At 38.1% G+C, this 22,021-nt stretch overlaps 1 protein-coding gene across 1 annotated transcript in view; it reads right to left on the bottom strand.

Annotated features, from left to right (window-relative positions):
- The window catches only part of si:dkeyp-14d3.1 (transmembrane protein 132C), a 261,882-nt gene that overhangs the window by 188,819 nt on the left and 51,042 nt on the right, over positions 1 to 22,021 (bottom strand). The window contains exon 2 of the mRNA XM_028458543.1: positions 5,029 to 5,917. Within this exon, the coding sequence (XP_028314344.1) occupies positions 5,029 to 5,917 (889 nt within the window). The remainder of the gene's footprint in view (positions 1 to 5,028; positions 5,918 to 22,021) is intronic.

The raw sequence follows: 22,021 nt of genomic DNA, 5'->3' as shown, positions 1-22,021 counted from the left end.
AGATAAATCAATTACAAAAAGAATGGTTTACTGCAGCCCTGGTTCAAACTGGGATTGTAGTCAACAGTGTGAGTCAGAGTCGATCTGTTCAACAGACATCACAGAATCCTGCATCACCTGCGTCACCCACAATGACCCACGCAGAAGTGTGTCGTACACCGATGATAATGAAGCTTTGAATAAAGAGATCAAAGTCTCCTCGCTCTGGTGATTAAGCGCTATAACACATGCATGTATGAACACCACCTTATCACCGAGGACCACACAGGCCTTTCCATATCTGTCGCTCTCAGATGGCCAATGTACGCCTGTCATGAGTTTCACTGCCAAATAAAAACACGCTTTTTATGTGATGGATGAAAGGAGTCACTCAGGGTCCCTTAATTTAGAAAAAGACAAAGTTTGTTCTGTCACAACAATTTGATTGTAATTGAATTACCTATAAAGAAGATAATTCCATAATTACTAAGAATAGATATAATACAGATTGGTGATGAACATCAATGGGCGATAATTGGTTCGTCATATTTAATTTATTAATTAATAGTAACTAGAAACGAGGTCCAAGTGTACACACAAAAACAGACACAATGGAAGTTGAACCTGAGACCTGTTCTGCCGTGCTGCCTTGCATACATTCACCACAACGTTGTAGACATGTCATTGGTGGACATTAGGACATGATATAATATGCTAATAACATCGTCTCGTCCAGTGCTTCCAGATTAAACGTTTATGATTTTCATTTTGTGAGATTAAGAATCCATAAAAACAGATAAAGAGCGTCAATATTTATATAGTTTTAGCTGGAAACAAATGGCTTTCGGGACTATTTTGCTTTGTTATAATAGTCTTGACGATATATTGTGCACACTGCACATAGGGTGTGAGGCAATTGTACACTGCATGAGAATGTTTGCACATTTTTGTTATAGCTTTGGATTTTAGATCCTAATGAAATGCAAAAGAGGTGTAATTTTTTCTAACTGCAGTTTAATGGAGCATAGTTTATTAGATGTTTGTAATATATGTTGGGATATGTTTAATTTGAACCTTTCCTGACAAGACACAATCTCTCTTTAGTATTCAGCGTTTTCTTTCTTAGCCATTGATAAACCTGGCTTGATACAACATTTCCTTCTAGTGTAATGGAGATCTGCTTCAGTCATTACCCTAATGGACATGCATTTTAATTAATGACACGCTCATTTGCATGGCATGGTAATTATCCAAATTGTTTTGTCTCATCTGTTTACTGTAATTAAAACCTACCAACAGCTTTACTGAGTCAACCTCTAACAAGGGATGTCCTTGCTTATCCTGGAGTTTACAATGTTTAATGACCAGGTTGGAGTATTATTTATGAATGTAGATACAAACAGAAAGTGTACACAGGCATGCATACAAACATTTCTCTGGTTAGTTCATCTTGTATTGTTTTTTAATTAGACCCATTAAGTTCTGAGAAAAAAAAAGATTAATAATTTCATCTAAATGACTTTTTTCTCCTTGATTGTTTAAACAGCTTAACAATAAAATAATTACTTTCATTTTCTTCTCTCTCCAGGAGTGTAATATTCGGACAAAGTCTGATGATTTCATACCATGATGAAAGACTTACAAGTTGTAGTGGTGTAAATTGCTTTTTTTCAAGATTTTGTGGCAGAGTAGTCTCCAGCTTTGTTCTGCCCAATGCAAGCATTAATGGTTTGGGATTGTTATTCTTTTTTTTTTTTTTTAACAAATGATTAATAATTACGTCAACCCAAGATTTACAAAAAAGCATTGACTCCTAGAATAGCTGATGTGATATATTAGCATAGCCTGTTAAACATGTCACATAATTCCCAGAGAAACATAATATAGAACAGTGAATTTATTGATTTTATTGTTAAATTTTCCTTTCGGTGTTGCACTCTGTAGACCAGGGGTGGGGAACCCTAGTCCTCGAGGGCCTGATTCCTGCAACTTTTAGATGTCTCCCTGCTCCAACACACCTGAGGTATATTCCAGAAAGGAGGTTCAACAAACTCTGAGTCTATCCATGAACTCTGAATTATCATACCCCACGATGGGAAACTCTGGCTATCTGATTCCATTACAGCTGATATGAAGTGGGTCAATCAACCCCGAGTATGTAAACCTTGGGTTACTTTACGTGCACGAACGCGATAAAAAGCCATCATAAATGGAGCAAAGATAACACGAACTACCATGGCAACCACCCGGAAGAAAGTGAGTGATTCATTCACCCCGATGGGTGAAATAAGTAGGTGTTACGAAGGTGCGTTCACACAGAACGCCACTTCAGCAACTACAGTCGCTTAAATCGCCCGTGATGAGTCACGCTTTTTGGTCGCTTCATCACTTCATCACTCCAGTGATGTGACGACCAGGGAATAATATGAATAGTAAGCGTCTGTGGAGCCGGGGCGGCAGCACTGAGAGGGCTGATCACTTCTTCTCCAGCCGTACATTTACAGTACTTTTCATTGACAGCTCCACTTGTCCTTATAGTTTAAATGCTCAACTTACAGAGTTACTAAAGGATGAGTTCACTCAAAACATAATTACAATTTAAAAGGTGTATTCAAGGGGTAATCCACTTTAATTTGGCACCAGTTATTTGGGAGGTGCACAGCCCTCCCGCTGCAGCGGCTATAAAGACAGTGACTGCCGCTTGACGCTGCGTCATTTATATTGATTTTTTATTGTAAAGTAGTCGCCAGAGTCGTCTGGATGTTCAATAAAGACGTGATTAAAAAGATGATACGAACCACCGACCCTATGCTGCTAAGCGCGCTTCCTTAAAGGTGCCGTCCGCAACTCTCAGATCCCTCTCTCCCTCTCCGCTGCTCTCTTGCCCTGCCTCCAAACTTTCCAAAGTCCCTCCCTCAGAGCAGCTAACAAGCTAACGTTAGCCAGACAGCAACATCACAGTAATATAACATGCTCTGTTAAAAGCATATTATTGCAGCACTTCTCTCTCTCTTTATGAGCACACACCATTCTAGCAGCAGCAGTAACAACACAGTGTCACTTACAGCACCCAAACGGAGGCTGCTGCGCACACATGAACAAACACATGCACCACAGAGTTCTAGTGTAACAATTACAAATAAAACATAATGTAAATCAAGCAGCAGTAATTATCTTTCAAGCAGAAAAATCACCAAATCCATCTTCTACTCCTCCAGACCATACACTGTAAAAAAGAAGGCGATCCAGCCCAAGAAAGGGGCGGGGACTGTGAGCAACAGCTGTCAGACATCCAATCACACAATCACACAATCCTGGCTCTGATTGTTTTTTTTTTGCTCGGTCGTGGTGCATTCTGGCTATCTGCCAAAGGCAGCAGGAGCAGCAGGGGGGACTCAATGAATCTGTTTTTTTCACACAAACTACTAGTTTCATGTAAAGCTGTCCTTACATAGTGACAGCTTTAATAAATATGACAAAAAGTTCCTTTTATAAGAGTTGCAGACTGTACCTTTAACCCGCTGCGCCACTGTAACTGTCAAACTATGCAATCAACTCTACGGTTCATAACTATACATCCAGCTGTATTACAGTAAGAAATCATGTAAATATCAAGCCTTAAATGTGTATTCATTCATGAATTGACATTTCCCCTTTACATTTGCCACAGGTTTGTATCCAGGGAACTTTACAACAGATGTTTTAATGCAGATCAACCTCTGTGTCTTTCCCAAATATTCTGTATCTCCAACGTTCTAAAGAAAACTACAGTTTACGTAAAGCAGCACAACATTACCAACCATGTGAGCCATGTCTGTGGTGTGTGTGATGTTACTATTGTGTGTCAGAGAAGAGTGTCAAGATAAATTAAAGTATTCCTTGAGAAGCAGTGTTCAGGTGGGCGGAGACTGGTAGAAACCCAGGGTTTCTTAGACAAAACCTGCCAGCGAGCAGGTTCAATTCATGACGAATGTTACCATGGTGACCCCGAGAAGAACATACCTCGCTTTTAGGAATGGGATACTCAGGGTTTGCCTCATTTGAGCCCAAACATACTCAGAGAATGAACATACCCCCGCTTTCTGGAGCCATTCATTTGATTCAGTTTGTTCTTGATCCACGGTTCAATGACATCAATGTATTTTTTTCAGCTCAACAGACGGACACGAATGAAGAAAACAGCTCTGTAGTTTGTTTTCTGTGTTACACTGAGTACAGAGAGGTGGAGATTGTGATTGTGGCACCTTTTGAACGAGAGATATCACTGTGAGGAAATGGAATCTGTGATCTCACTTTGTGGAGCCTGGCACCAAATGGTCAAATACGCCGAACCCTGCCTGAGATGTAAAACACTTTATTTCCATGGAACAAAGTTGTTTCATAATCCCTAATCGTACTGCATGATGCGCTGTGCATCCTCCAACTAAACTGCACTGCATAATCTCTGCACCACGCCTAACTTTAAGCTACACCAACAACAGTGCAATGAGCAAAATGAAAAAGAAATCAGGCACTTTAAGCAAAATGCAGCGCTTTAGGTTAGAGGCCAATGTGTCAGAAGGAACATAAAAGAAATAACGGAACCTCTTATAAAAATCTCACTTAAACAAATTATCATCGTCATCAATATTAAGTTCCTTTTAATAAAATAAAAAGTTAAAAGAAGACTGAGGAAACTCACTGAGAAAAGTGTTTATACTGGAAACGGTGTGAGATTACAATGCTAAATTAGAGAACTACCTTGATTTTACTTCTATTGTACTGTACTCACTTATCCGATTTTAGCCTATTTGTGCTTTCCATAGACACACAGAATTTTTATTTTTTAACAAAAATGCAAATGAACCTAAAAAAAATTGTTTTTTTTTTACCTATGGCATTTATTAGAGTAGGTCTTTTTTCTGCATGTCCATTCCTCAAAGCATTGCCACAGTTTGTTTTGACTTGAATAACAATTTCTCCGAATGCCTTGCTTGAACCTGGTTTTAAGGCAGAAGTGGGATCTGCAGTAACATGTGACACAAAGAAAGACAATAAAAGCTTTCTTACCTGAGAGTGAATATCTGCACAGGAGAGTTGGCTGAGACAGTAATAAAAACTGAGATGGTTTCCCTCTGTCTTCTCGGGGTGGCCGGCACCATTACCATAAAGTTATTATCCAGTCTATGTTCAGTGAGTGCAGGCTCAGTGGGGTTCTGGTAGAGCCTCACACCCCCGATCCTCCTCAGTGGGGTGGAGGTAAATGAGCCAAATAGGCCTTCCTGGCTGGAGCGAATCCAGTTGTCCTTTCTGGATTCCTCTGAGTGACACTCTCCTGCTTCTGTGGATTGCAGCATGTAGTAAAGCTCCACAGGTGTCCCCTCAGACACCTCCAGGTTCCTTTGGCGTCCTGGGACAATGCTGGGAGGGCTGAACCAGCCAGTCAGTGGCTCCAACTCAGCAACACACAGCCCTAGCTCCCCTCTTAGCTGGCATGTTCCATGCACTTCCTGGGTCTCATGGAAAGCAAACATATGCACACATGGCAACTTGTCAATGGCACTGTAGTCATCCCAGTCTCTGCCCGCAACATAAAATAGGACCTGCACTTTGGGCTTTGCCAGGAGAATCTGTGTGTTCATGATGAAAGTCTGTACTTTCCAGTTGAAGGTAAACACAGTGGCGGCTGGAAAGGTCCGCGGGCTCTGCAGGACATCTAATGGGATTGGCTGCTCTACAGAGAAGGGCCCGTAGCTAGCATTTACTGAGGGCGGACTTCTAGCCTGGTACACAAAAAAGGACTCAGTCCGTGACATTAGGCTGGAGTTCCTCATAAAGTCCTGGTTGGCTTCTTTCAGGAAAAATCCCAATTCCACATTGAGGAGCTGATAGTTGACAGGCAGGTATGTTGGGATGGAGGAATATCTCTGGAGACCATCTAAGACTCGACAGTCAGCTCCTGTAAGACAGATGACAAAAATGAACCACCGTCAGTCACTGTGGTCACTCCCACAGCCAACCAAATGCTTTGTATCACCGTATAATATTTCAAATTATTTAGAAGGAGGTAATGTTTTCAACCATGTTTATTTATTTGTTTGTTTGTCTGGATTACGTCAAAAGTACTGAATAGATTTTGACACAAGTTTTACCAAAGATAGACCTTACGCCATTGAAGATTCCCTTCAATTTTGGAGGGGATCTAGATAATTTACTGGATCTGTTTTAAAAAGCCCTACCTCTCATCCAATGTAAAATTTCAAAAAGTCCTATCTCGGTTCGTAAGTGACCGATCTTTATGAAGTTTGACTTATTTTGTTGGGTTGGTTCCTCAATTGCCCGACTGAGTGTCATCTGGATCAGGATTGATACGAGATTACATTTTTGGAAAGAGAAGAAATCCAAAAATAATTGCAGTTTGAAAGATAACCATGCTTCTGTTTGACTAATTCTGGGCATACTTAGATATACTCTGGGTATGACCTTTTCAACTCAAGTGAATATAAAATATGAAATAAACAATTAACACGAGACCGATTTTCCGTATTTAATGTTCACCAAAGTACCATTCTTCAAACATAGACCCCACAGGACATTGGTAATCTGTCAGATTCAAAATTTCCAATACTTACAAAATAACTTTGCTCCTCCAAGTAGGACTTAAACCATTGCAATACATTTCCATAGGGCTGAACGATTTTGGAAAATAATCTAATTGCAATTTTCTTCCTCAATATTGTGATCGCAATTTAATATGTGATTATTTTTTCAAGGACCTCTTGTCATGTATCTTTCAATGAACATAAGCAATGAATCAATAAATTTCATAATAAACAATTTCAGATTTATTTAAACATTAAATAAATAAATAATAATCACTTTAAATAATTTTTTTAAATCAATAGAAAAACACAAAATAATAAAAAAAATAAATAAAAATAATGAACATCAATATTTTTGAACATTTTTAACAAAATGGCACACAAAATGAATGAAAAATAAATAGTTCTAAATAAAACACTATAAATGTATCAATAAAACAGTAAAAAATACTGTATAAAACACTTTTTATATTAACAAAACACTGAACCAACTATCTAAACAATACAAATATTCAAATCAAGCATATCAAACAACTTAACAATGAAAAATTGTGCAAAAGGAGAATTATTGAGCTCTGATGGCTGCTTCTGCACTGGCTCGTGACAACGAGGCTAACTATGTTGATTTATCCCTGTTTTACCATATTAACTCGCAACGTTTTAGCTGGAAGATAATATATGATCGCAAGTCACTACTCGAACTAAACGTTGCCGGCAGCCGAGGCACGGTAGTGGGCGATGTGCGGGGAAACCTACGCAGCCTAGGACTGCTACAATGAGACGATCCAGCGGCCCACGAAGCAGCGAGTTTGTCTGCCAACACTCACCGCCACTGGAGCAGACGGAGGCGGCGCGACAGACGGCTGAAGCGTGGCTGCCGCGGAGGACTATCGGCTAGGCTAAAGGCTAAGCCGTGGAGAAGCCCGCATGGCACACACACAACTCATCTGCTTCTGCAACGGTACACACTTTTCAGACTCAAAATCACAAAAGCCGCTTAAATAGTCATGTGTTTTACTGTTGTGTGGAATCTTTTGGCTGAAAACCATAATAAATGTGTTGATAGCGTCTACAAACACAAAGAGGCGAGCACTGTCTACAGTAGCCCCTCCCATCAGTCAGCTCCGCATGTGGGTTCTTAAGGAGGACTGACAGGCAGCACGGTGGTATCAATGCTTGTCTGTGGCTTGAGGATTAACGCAACCTTAAAAATAAGGGCTGATAAGGATGTAGCTTGTCTGTCCAAAAAAATAAAAACTGAAAAAATTGCAGCCTTTGCGATTATGATATCGCGAGAATATCGCAAATGCAATTAATCGTTCAGCCTTACTTTTCCATCTAGGCAAACCCAAGTTTGCAATCTGTGCAACAAAACTGTATGGTCCACAGTGTCCAATGCAGCACTTAGATCCAATAGAATGAGAACAGACACTTTTCCTGAATCAGTGTTCAACCTTATGTCATTGATCACTTTGATCAGAGCTGTTTCTGTGCTGTGGTGAGAATGAAAGCCTGATTGAAATCTATCACATAATATCTTGATATAATGAACTAAATTAGCACCTCAGGAACTACAGTGTTTTTAGAGTATCAGTCAATCCATTCAAATATCCTTCTACACTATTTTGTGTAACTTAGCATTTAAATAAACGATTTCACGGAAATGTATGCATCGATTATCGATTACTATCTCTGAATAACGATACATTGATTATCCCTAAATATTACCACCATTTCAATTAGTTGAGTTATGTCAAATTGATTTTAGACTGAGAAAGAATAATTTCAGTGAGAGCGGCTGAAAACAGTGATTCATGACAGCAATTAAAATCAACCAAGAACAGCTGGCAAACTATTCCTCAACTCTAATATGTTAAGTAGTCACAAGTACACATAAATGATTCAAAGAAATTTGACAAATACTTCCAAAAAGTTCAAAACTAGCTAAAGTACACTATAAACACATGTAAATTCTTGTTATGTCTGCCTGTCTTTAGGTGAAGTCAATCTCCCTGATGACCCTCACTTAAATCCTGCATTGTCCCGGTTTCTCACTCCTTGTGTTCTCAGTGTCTCACGGTTTGTCTGTTCAAGGCTTATGGTTTTGTTGACTTTAAACACTGGATTTTTAGTTTGCACTGATCTATTTGTTTTGTACAATTTTGGACTTTTTAATTTTGAGTTTTGACTCACCTACCTGACACTGTAATGTATGGTAATAACTTTAATATGTCTAAATTTAACAAAGCAATACTGCAAATCAAGGCCTTACCAGAATCATTGCAGAAAGCATTCTAAATTCAATGAGAGCAAATCAAAAACACATTTACAGTGCTGTAATTTGGGGTACTGCTTTAAAATGTGCCATCACATATTTTAAAACAGTAATAATAAAGGTCTTTGAGTGTAAAGAAAAAAATATTTTTCTGATTTTCATGCTCAATGTTCAACAAGGCCGTTCTTGCCCCCACCTCTCGCCCCCTGTCATGACGTCACACCCCCGAGTCCCCTGATTTGGGAACCACTGAAATAAATAATGATAATTTAAATAAATAAGAAAGAATAAAAAAAAAAAAAAAACTTGACCATGAGTTGAATTAACTACGGGAGATGGTGTCTCGTTAGTCAGGTGATCCAAACTGTGACAAATGTCTGTAAAATTAAAACATTTTTGAATAAAATGTACTTTGGGCAGCAGTTTAATAATTCTAGAGCTAATACTTTAGGGTGATATACAATCCCTCACTTTATTATTGGGTGGGTCACATCCCCCCATCGCTTCCGCCCCCCCCACCAATGCTTAGATACAATGTTTCTCAAAGGTACCTGTATTGAATTTTCATTGCATTAGATCTTAAATAAAACTTTAAAAGTACTTGTACAGCAGCCAGTAGAAAAAACCTGGTCATCAGTGAGACACGGTGGCAGCCATTATGCTCCCCTCAGACACTTCTAGTTTCATGATTACGCTGCCTTAGCTGTAAATGTGGCTTTAACGACAGTTACTTCTCTAGCCAATTATTACCCATTTAATTACTTCAATATCCTCCCACACTTAACCCCCAGTATGTCTACTCTCTCAAAAAAGTAATTTAAATGTTGTTTTAAAATAATTGTGAAAAATATTTGGTAATACATTAAACACATTTTATGTTATCCATATGTTCAGTACAGGTACCCTTTAAAGCTAATGTTAAAAAAAGTTATGTGTTCAATGACACGAGGTCGTAATAACAATCGTGATTAGAATTACTCTGCAATTTTGCTGTTGAAACCACAAGAGTTCACTACATGGACAATTCTTTTGTTATGACTGGACTGAACTGCATTAAGGGCATTTAAATCAAAAGAAGTGTGTGTTTGACCTTCTTCTCAAGAGCAGTCAGTTACATAATCATGCTCCTACATTTTCATGCCATGGCTGCCTCGGATTTTCCTTCCTCTGATCATTCTTATAAATCACTTTCTTGACAGGTTACAATTCTGATGAGGATTTTTGATTAATAGTGTTTTCCACTTGATCTCCTTGCTGTCATCTTGCTGAATTATACACGGAAGCAAGCGAGCTATAAATTATGTGTTAAACACTTGCTCTCCTGCTTCCATTGTAGTGTCACACTATTGGCCACATGTTGACAGCACAAACAGGGAGTTAAGAAGTGGTCATTAGCTAGAGGCGCAGTAGCCTTTTGTTTATTTTTAATCACATTTTTCTTGTGTCCACATATTGTCACCAGTAAGTGCATGTAAAACGAAAACCTAAGATGTTTGTTTGATAATAAACACCTGTTATTTATGTGATTTTACTCCTACATATCATAATTGATAGACATTTGAGGTAAATGTGCAGTACAATGGATCACATGAAGCAGCTTGACAGCTGTCATATTTGGTCAGTGTGAATGTTTGTTTGTCTGTAGCATTACATACATGTTTTTCACTAATTCTACCAACACAACAAATGTCATCTGAAAGCTAGGTTTTAGTTTTTTTAGTGTGTACTACACCATACCTGTCAAGTATCCCGTTTTACCCGGGAAACTCCCGTATTTACCCCTCATTCCCATAATCTTCCCGTATTATTATTTTCTCGTAAATATCCTGTATTTTAAAGTAATAATAATTAAAAGATGGCTTACTAAACTGAACGCCGTCACGAGAACTGCCACCTGAAATGGCCTGAGTGGCAGTTCTCGCGAGATGAGTGCAGACTACAGTTCACCACAGCGGAAGGAACGAGTAAGTCACCATGAAAAATCAAGCTCCACAAATATACTCTCCTTTCAAAAAGTGTTAAAGAATGTAAAGTCTGCAACAAATGTGTCTATAATAAGTCATTAGTGAATACCAGAGAACCACATGAGTGAGCATGATAAATTATCAGAAAATATATAATGAAAATTTAATTGTTAATGTCTAACTTAAAGACAAGCAATGTGAAATTAACAGTAAATATGCAACGTGTTGATTTGTATAGAAACTGTAAGTATATTAAATAAACATATGTGATTCATATACACATTTTATGTTTTTATTTAGGCTGTTTTATAATTTAGGAATTAGTGCTGGGCGATATATCGAGATTTAAGATGTATCGAGTTTTCTATTTTGGCAATATAGAAAACTATAATATTTCATATATATATATATATATAAAGCTATTATATATATTACATTATGTATCAAAATACTAGTTTTAGGAGTTTTACTTCTCAGAACAACACGTAAAGCTCAGTTAGATGGATTAATGAGTGCACATATTGATCTGCTGTTTGTTAATAAATGAGCCTGTGTAGCATTTTGCATCAGCAAATTTAACCCAGAATTGTCTTTCTGGTCAGACTTTATTTGATAAAATTATCAAGATTTATATTGTATATCACCATTTTGAGAAAATATATTGAGATATGAGTTTTGCTTCATATTGCCCAGCCCTAATAGGAATGTTCACAGCATTTCAATGTTAATCAAGGTCGACCTACCAGATTCTAATCACATAATTGTATTTAGCAAGTGGTTGACAAGTGGCTATTTTAGATTTCTTATACATCTATCTTAAAATATAAGCAATACTGAGCTTGATTGGGCGCGTGGGACGGCTCGTAGTGGCTGCCAGAAAATGTCCCTTATTTTCAAATCCAAAACTTGACAGTTATGTGCTACAGATTAATTCACCACTATGTGAAAATCGTGCTAAAAATGCTTAAAGGAGCATATGGCAGGATTTAGAAATCAGACTCCATCGTGACACTATGGCGGTCAGTGTAACTGCAGCCAAAATTATAAAGTTCACTTTTAATTTGAAACTAAGGATTTCCCGATCAGGTTTTTTTGCCCCCGAGTCCGAGTTCTTTGACTTTGAGAATTGGCCGATACCGAGTCCCGATTTGATACTTCTATAATACATTAAAAAGATAAAGAAGAGCAAAAAAACAGATCCCGGATGTCCCTTATAGATTTTATTCACCTTATTTTAACATTCAGCCCTAAAAAGAGCAGCATCAAGCAATACTTCAAAAAAAAAATTCAAGTTAGACTTTAGTGCAAGATTAAATAATATTAACTTAATTTTGTTGGCATTGCAGGTGCTGAGCATGTTAATTTTACCAACAAAAGTTAGTATTTAAAAAATAGCTTTTAAACATAAATCCATATATTTTTCTGTGCAACATGTGCCTGTCAAAAGAAAAGTCTATTTTGAGAGACATTAAGGATTGGTTAATTTTTGACCACCCGTTTCCGACCCACCCAGTACAGGTGTGCGGCCCACTTTTGGGTCCCGACCTACCAGTTGAGAATCACACCTGCACGTCCTGCTGTAGGCGCTTGATATAGAAAATAATGCAGTAGATTGACTTAGGATGGTCTGTTCTCACACATAAACATACACGCACACACTCAAATCACACACACACGCATGCACAAGCAGACAAACACGCCCTCAAACATATGTGTGCAGTGCGCACACACACTAGCATCAGGCTAGCTACCAGAGAGGCTAACGATATGTTTGGTCTCTCCCAAACAGAACAAATGTTGTAGAGATCTACCTGCTGTTGAACTCCTTTATTCACAAACGTCTGAGAACTTGGGTCTAACTCTCCACCTGCATCCAACTTGTTCTGCCGACCAAACAACAGACAGGGCTCCTCCTCTTTTTGACACAAGTTCTTCTGTGTCATCATGTTCTACTAGTTCTGCAGCTTCAGAGCTTTCTTCTCCATTTACACTGTAACCAGAGCGCTACTGTTTACCTTTGCAGTGCAACATTGAAAAGGCTCCGGTCTGACGCTGCGCAGCGTAGTGTTCTGAACGTTGTGTAATCAGTATATACCCTTATAATGATAATAAATATACATATATATCCGAGTCCTGATTGGGAGATAACATCCGATTCCGATCGAGTCTGAACCACGTGATCGAGCCCGATTTCCGATCACGTGATCGGATCGGGACATCCTTATTTGAAACGCCTTCATTGATAAACAATGTAACAGGTTGATTTGATCAGATCATTGATCAGATTATTGCACTGTGAGGATCGGCGGCATTCTGTGCAAGTCACAATTAAAATCTCTCTCCTTGATCAGCGCTTCATCATCATCATCATCAATGCACATCACATTGTCATCATCATCATCTTCTGCCCTTAATGTTCCACTTGTTATTAACTCTTGCAGTGTGAGCAAACTGTGGCTTTACGTTGTACAGTGTTAAAATACTTTAATTAGTCTGACGTCTGTCAGAGTTTGTAACGAGCTGCAGCGGCGGCAGCACACACACACACACACACACACATAGCCAATAAGCTCCACGACGCACGGGTAAAATAACATGAAATGTAACACATTTTGTCCCGTCTAGAACTGGTATACTGTATGTGAACATATTAGTAATGCTGATGGTCAATCCTTTAGTGTGCTTGTGTGATTCCCCCCACCCCCGTGACAGCGTGTCAGTGTCGCTTTGGATGGATTCTTTCTGGTCGTCTCGGCAGGTGTACATTCACAATATATGGTGGACGCGCTTCTAGGGAGCGTCGGAGGTCCCGACTCTCGTCCGAGTGCAGCTCTGGTGAATCCAGAAACGGCGCCGAGGTGCAAATAAAGCCAAGCCACTCTCTCGATGATGTAGAGCCGATGAACGGGATTCGGAGGTGGCGTGTTCAGCAAGGAATTCCAAACTTTATTCTCCATTCACCCACACTTCTCTATAGCCCTCTGACATCACAGTGCACACACTGAGTCACACCAAAATACATCCGACTGGAAACACCGCCTTCTCAACACAATGTTCCCCACCACTTCACAGTCACTGGGTGAATTATGACCGTAACTGATTGCCACAATATCATTCATTGTATGAACACCACCGGCAACAGAGAAGCCCCTCCCCTAAACGTGCATCCCGAGCATCTTCGACGCTGTGTTCAATGAGCACAAGCGTACAACTACGTGCGTGAGGCACGATTTCGATGCCCAAAACGTGTTTGATGTGAACGTACCATTAAGCCTGATTTAAGGTTCTGCGTAACCATATGTGCGCCTCCCAAAAATCCTGACTACCCGGGTAGTCAGCTAGGGCTGTGATTGGTCCGCTCCAAACCTCAGCCCCGGTCACTGCCTTTTCCAGTCACACCACCATGTTTCAAGTTTTTGTGGAGCAATACAAGAGTTTTTTCTACAGCGGATGGAGTCAAAGAGAGAACCGAGATGGACAAAAAGTGCTGTTATTATTTCCTTTCATGGCTGTAGCTCGTGAAGCACCGCCAAACGCAGTCAATCGCAGACCTTTTGTAGATTTTTGGGAGATAAGGTTACGGGGGAGGGGGTCTACACCTATGTGTGCCTACGACGGGGGATTTTACGTAGAACTTTAAATCAGGCTTTAAGTGTAGGGGGATAATAGCGAGCAGCCAAATACAGTGCAACAGCTTTTTGGACTTAAGCACATGGGAGAATAGAGCCCATAGTGACCAGCGTTCCTCCTTTCCTGCTGCAGCAGCTGTAGCCCTGAGGAGTGCAGCTTTAACTGCAATGTTGATACAGTGGTGATCCGCTAGGCAGGGAGAATGGAGCAGAGGAGGGCAATTTTAAAGGAATGCACCGCTGAAACATTTATTTTACTGGACAATAACATAGATTATCTTTATCTTTGATATATGGATTATGTGAATTGATCCGATGGGACTTTTGCGTGTCTTGTTTGTGTTTCACTTTGTCTTGTTACCCGTGCGCTGATCTGATGTTGACATTATCAGTTGTTTGTTAATAAAATTGGTGAAAATGTGGCTCGATCCGCTGCACTCTAACTGTGACACGGTTACTTGTTTACTCGCCGTTCATGAGACTGTTTACTGCAAGACCTGTGCACATGCCTCTGCATGCATCTGTGGAACCAAACAGTAGTTTAGTCCACTGTGCTTGTCTCCAAGCCATCTGCTTCTCATTCTTTTTTATTTCTGGTTTATTGGGACGTCTCTCCAAGCCATCGTGAACGATGTTGAGCAAGTCCCTTAACCCCGAACTGCTCCCCAGGCACCGCAAAATGGCTGCCCACTGCTCCTCAGGGATGGGTTCAATGCAGAAGACAAATTCCATTAATGTACTAACATTACATGGCCAAATAAAGGCGAAAGCCCCAATTTAATCTTTAATCTTTAATTTGACGCCACCACCAATGTGATTTGACTTCATGTCCGCAGTGTTCGGACCCATGACAGAAGTACAAAACGTACCACAAAATATTTTCAAGGCAATAGCTAGAAATATGTGAACTCATTCTTTTTGGTTTACAGCACTTTGTCACCCATTAGCATTAAAAAAACTTAAAATGAATGTTTATTTTTTCTCAAATTCTGCCCAATGCTCCAGGGAATAGGGAAGTGAAATCTTGTAAATAATTGTATTTTTCAATGAGAAGTCAAAATGCTCCACCTAAATATTGTCAAATCTCGTGAGATTAAACAAGACTGCATTGTCTTGCGAGATTTCGTTGTGCAAGTCCTTGTGCTGTATATCTAAAGCTTGCTCGCTAAGGTCTACCCAACAATTGCTACATATTTAACTTCTCGCTTTGTGGGGAAAATAAGAAAATCTGTGATATTCTCCCAAAACATCTCGGTAAGGTTATGGTCATATACATTTCCATTTCAGGAAATTAATCCCATGATTTCTGTCCATTTCTTTATATGCAAATCCATCCATTTTATTAACATTTACAACCAAATATAAACCTTCAAATGTTTAAACACTTGAGAATCCAGACATGCCTATGGCTTTAAATATATTTTGAAGGGCCTTTGCTGCCCATATGTTTAAAAACGCTTTGTTTAGTGCATTTTCAACTGAAACTCATCCTGAAAAACTTTAAAGAAAAAAGAATAATCTGGCCACACCTTTCAAAAAGTCTCTGCCCTTCACTTTGACATTTGCATCTCATCAAAACAGCACCCTTTGTCTTTCCTACGGACGTGTCTGCCTGACAGAGCACATAATCTGTATCTTTTTTCCTAAGCACATGGGAGTGCTTGGATTTGCATGTTGCATTGTTGAGTGAACAGCACAACACTCCTGCCAAATAAAAACTTTATAGACCAGAAAGGGAGACGAGTTATAAACAATTGGATCTTCAGGTCCCTGGGTTGTTTCATTACTCCCACTGAGTCAGCAGTGAGGTGAAAGCAAAGTAGTAAAAAAAAGAAAGGAAGAAAGAAAAGAAAAAAGCCCTTTAATATTCAAATTTAACTGCTAACTTAACATAATATTGATATAAACAAGGTCATACTAAACAGCATTACTCTGTAAATAAAATAATAATAATAATAAAAAATATATATATATATATATATATATATATATATATATATATATATATATATATATATAAATGCATATTGGGAAAACAACCTTCAAACAACAATGACCACAATCAATTGATATTTGAAATATGTTGACAGATTTCTATCCATCTTCAGCACTGGACAAACAAGCCACATACAGATAGATAGATAGATAGATAGATAGATAGATAGATAGATAGATAGATAGATAGATAGATAGATAGATAGATAGATAGATACTGTAGATAGATAGATAGATAGATAGATAGATAGACAGACAGACAGACAGACAGACAGACAGACAGATAGATAGATAGATAGATAGATAGATACTGTAGATAGATGGAGAGATAGATTCTTTATTGTCATTGAGATGCAATCAAATTGATACATATGAAGGAAGGAAGCTGAACTGATGATCATCCACACTCTATGCTGTATAGGACTAAACTAACCCAAAGACAAAAATAGGACCTCCATCAAGCTACTGCCTTAACATTGCTATTTATTTATTTATTTATTTTTTGCATATATTTAATCAAAACAGCGCAGGACTATTAAATGAATTCCTAGAAGGAATCATTTCAAAATCAGAAATCAGTTCAATCCCTTCACAGTTGTTCTCATTTTTAATCTAGGGAAACAAAAACACAGGATTACATCAAAAATGATTTAACTTTTTACAAGTGCCTCAAATGAGCATCCAGCATGCCACATGAAGGAAAACTAAGGCGAGATGTGCTTCAGAAATGTTTTCCTAAATGTCTTAGGACAACTACAAACAGCTTTAATTAAAAACTACAGGCTGCGCCTTGTGAAGCATCTGAAACGACAGTCTCGATAAAAAACAAAGAAGATGGTCTTTTGGAAGAACGACTGCAATAGAAAATGAAAACAACCCAAATTAGTACTGGGGCATGTTTGTATCAAACTCACTCAGTATTAAAGAGCGTATTGAATGTGCATGAAATGTTGAATTAGTAAATTTAGTATACGCTTTCGTAACAGAAATGTGTGTTGATCAATTAGAGCATGTTCCTTAAAACCTATGCTGATGTAACTTAATGTTTGAACTGTTTCCTGTTATCTGTACGCCTGTACTTTTAAGAGGCCCATTCAGCTGAGGAAAAAGCTTGTTACAAAGAGTATGAGGTGAAACGTATCAGTTTCTTTACGATTTAAAAAGATCTTTTTTTATTATTATTATTTCACATGCCTGTTTTAAAAGAACACATATGCTCCCTGAATATTAGACTGACATATAATAGCAACTCTGAAAAGACACATTAGAGGGTAAACGAGAACATGAAAATAGACAAAACCTCTAGACAAAGCCTAAAATTAATTGAATATAACACCTAACATAAAAGAGGGAGATAATCATTAGAAAGACACAGTTCTTATGATGCAAAGTAAAAATATTCCACTTTAAATTTCAGTTAGGCTTTAGTTCTCATCACAGCACAGAAACTGCTCTTATCTATCTTCACAAATAGATCCACAATTTACACGTTTTCTCATTTATGTGTGTGTATTTATCATGAAATATCACGTGTAAATCTTCAATTGTGCTTGTTGATTGAGCAAAGCGCGTTTGTGGATCGGCCCGCGTGTGAATTTATTTTTGAGACGAACGTACCGCAGCTAAGTAAAAATCTATTAAATCAATTTAAACATTCTGGTTTCAATAATCAATTAACACTGAAACAGTTTAAGAAGGTGTCCTATTTTTATTTCCTCCTATTTGTCATAGGAGGTGGGGTGCAGCCTGAATAGTGCATTGGTATGGTGTCTGACTCTGTGTGGTGAGGATTCTAAGTTTAATTACTATACATTAGGGGTGTAACGATACACAAAAATCACGATTCGATACGTACCTCGGTTTTGAGGTCACAGTTGGGTTCATTTTCGGTACAGTATGGAACAAAATGCAAAACCTAAATTTGCTTCTTGATTATTCGAAACTTTAGTAAACCAACAATGTATTTAACATTATACAGAATATGAAAATAAAGTTTAAAAAAATACAATACTATTGTAAAGTGCTGCCTGGTAATAATATTCTCAAACACAAAATACATTAAATATTATTGAAATAAGCTCACAGCTTGTGAACAGCTTTTGACAAACAAAAAGTACAGTACAGTTCAGCAAGTAGCCCTTGATTTAGACCTTCATATTTTTGGCCATAAAAATGTACTTGTCCACATTGTCTGCAGTAAGTGCAGATCTGCTGGCAATTACAAATGCAAATATAAATTTGCTTGTTCATTCAAAACTTTAGTAAAAATAAATAAATAAATAAATAATAACACTATACTGTTGTAAAGTGCTGCCTGGTAATAATAATATTCTCAAACAAAAAATACATAAAATATTATAAAAATAAGCTCCTCACAGCTTGTTAACAGCTTTTATCCGCTGCTATAAAGACTCCGATGGCAGTTGTTGTAGCTTTTCGGGTGGTGCCGTTTCAAGTGAGTCAGCATGTTCGTCGCGCTCCCGGATCTGAGCTGAACAATGATCGGCACACTGTCCTCGTTTTATCCACTGGCACTTTACACACATGTGGATCAGCAGCTCTGTGTGTGTGGATTTGAGCAAAGCTGCGTTATGTTTGTCTCAAAAATGAATTCACACGCGGGCTGATCCACAAACGCACTTTGCTCAATCCACAAGCACAATTGAAGATTTACACATAATTCATGATAAATACACACACAAATAAAAAAAAAAAAAAGCATGTATAAATTGTGACTGTATTTGTGGATGTGAAAAATGTGAAAATCTAAAAAATACATGTGAAAATTGTAAATATATTTGTGGATTTGAAAAACACGTGAAAATTGTGGATCTATTTGTGAATATTTTTGAGACAAAACTCTCCCCATACTTATCTAAGTGATCAGTGACAAAAGGTTGAACACTGGTTCAGGAAAAGTACCTGTTCTCATTCTATTGGATCTCAGTGCTGCATTTGACACTGTAGATCATACAATTTTGTTGCACAGATTGCAAACGTGGGTTGGATTAAATGGAAAAGTAATGCAATGGTTTAAGTCATACTTGGAGGAGCGAAGTTATTTTGTAAGCATTGGAAGCTTTGAATCTGACAGATTACCAATGGCCTGTGGGGTTCCTCAGGGCTCTGTTCTTGGAACCCTTCTGTTTAGCCTTTATATGGTTCCTCCTAGGGCTGGGCGATATATCGAATATACTCGATATATCGCAGCTTGTAGTCTGTGCGGTGTTGAAAATGACCATACCGTTAAACTCGCGGACTTTTTTTTTTTTTTTTTTTTAAATATCTTAGTGGCATTATGCACAAAAGGTGCACTTAAATTTAGTGTTGTTTTGAAATGTCATCTTAATGACAACATGCACAAAAGGGCACTATTTGTTTTTAAAATATTGTAGTGGCATTATGTACAAAAAGTGCACTTTAATTTTGTGTTTTGAAATGCCATGTGAGTTGCATCCTGCACTAATGTCTTGTTTTGAAATGTCTCTTCTGTTGACAATTTTATGTTTGAGCCACTCACTGTTTAATAAATACAGTTATGTCAACTTTGACTTAGTTGTGATATCCCCTTTTTTGCATGAAAGTTTAAAATTGGCATATATTAATGCAGTATGATCAAGAATGTTTTAATGTAGACATATAGAATCATCATACTGGTGTGATTTTGTGCATCAAAGTGTTAATTCAAGGGTAATGCAAAATATCGAGATATATATCGTGTATCGTGACATGGCCTAAAAATATCGCGGTATTTATAAAAGGCCATATCGCCCAGCCCTAGTTCCTCCAGGACACATTTTACAGAACTGTAAGGTTGATTATCAGAGTTACGCAGATGACACACAACTATATCTATCACTGAACCCAGATGACTATGGTCCCATTGAGGTGTTGTGTGACTGCTTAAATAAAGTAAACTGCTGGATGAGTGAAAACTGCTGTCAGTGAGTATCTTAAGTCTCGTTCTTTAAAAGCTAAAGGCCAAGTCAAAAACTTCTGGCATTCCACAATCAGATCAAATCTATCACAAAAACAGCTTCTACCACCTAAAGAACATCTCCAGAGTGAAAGGACTCAGAAAGATCAGGAGAAACTGGTCCATGCTTTTATCTCCAGCAGACTGGACTATTGTAATGGTCTTCTGACAGGAATCCCCCAAAAGAGCATCAAACAACTACAGCTGGTTCAGAACGCTGCAGCTCAGGTCTTAACCAGAACAAAGAGGTCAGAACACATTAGTCCAGTTTTAAAGTCTTTACACTGGCTCCCAGTCAGCCTCAGAATAGACTTTAAAGTTCTGCTGCTGGTGTATAAATCTGTGAATGGGTTTGGTCCAGAATACATCAGTGACATGTTAGTCAGGTATGAACCCAGCAGGTCTCTCAGATCTATGGACACAGGTCAGATAATGGAGCCCAGAGTTCACAGTAAACATGGTGATGCTGCTTTTAGTTGTTATGCTGTAAAGACGTGGAACAAACTGCCAGCAGAGCTGAAGTCAGCATCTAATGTGAACATTTTAAAATAAAAGTTAAAGGCACTTTTTTTCTCCACTGCGTATGATTTAGAGTGATATTTTTGGTAATGTTATTGTTGATGTAATGTGTTTGTTGATGATTTTAATGTTCTTATTGATTTTAAGCTGTTGAATGTTTTCCGTTGCACTTTTTGATCATGAAAGCACATTGAGTTGCCTTGTGTATGAAATGCGCAAGACAAAAACATTTGCCTTGCCTTTAATTTCAATTCACACTAAATAGTCTGTAGGTAATGAAACCTGGGGGTGTCGATATTTGGGGCTGAAACTAAATGTTTTAAACCTGAGGCAATTTAACGTGATTTTTATTCAGCAATTGGCATTTTGTAATGTTAAAAATAGGACAATAGATTGAAGATTTCATTTTCTTTCTTTCTTAAAAAATAAAATAAATTAAAAAAAATCCAGTATTTAACTGATCCTGCCCATTGGGTCATATGAGTTTGACACCCCTGCTCTAAAGTAAATTAAATTACTGAGTCTGTGTTTGAGATCAATAAGTCATAAAAAAAGTTACTATGAGATTAATTACTCGATTCTTTTTGTTCTTGGGGAGAGAGAGTGAAATCCTACTTTCATACCACAGCACTTTGTTTTTCTGTGCAGCAGGGGTTTGACTTATTCTCTCTACCTCCCTAGGAGAACATAGCTTAGGGCCCCTTTTTCATAAGAACGATTCATTCTGTGGCTCTGTGGGCTCAATTCAGCTCCAACAACTACTGCTGAGTTTCCATCTACTTGCATATTTACTGTTTCACAAAACAGCTGGTGGCAACATAATGATCCGTGAACACTGATACAGTACGTGAGTAAGGTATCTGCAATGCATTAATACAATAAAACTGATAACCTACTTTTTACATTTTTTTAAAGGATTATATACATATGTACTGTATATAATGCTTTTTATTATGAATGGCCTTGCACTTGTTTTTGAAGTTCATGGAGTTGATTTTGTCTGAACTATATCGATGGATGGTTGTGGAAAATCTCCACAAGAGCATCAAAAGTTTTAGACTCACACCTCACTCAGCATTAATTGTTCAGACTTTTCTGACTGT

Source organism: Gouania willdenowi, chromosome 9 (genome assembly GCF_900634775.1).
Source record: "Gouania willdenowi chromosome 9, fGouWil2.1, whole genome shotgun sequence".
Taxonomy (NCBI): domain Eukaryota; kingdom Metazoa; phylum Chordata; class Actinopteri; order Blenniiformes; family Gobiesocidae; genus Gouania; species Gouania willdenowi.
Note: the sequence above shows the minus strand (reverse complement) of the source record. Positions and strands in the feature narration are given on the sequence as shown.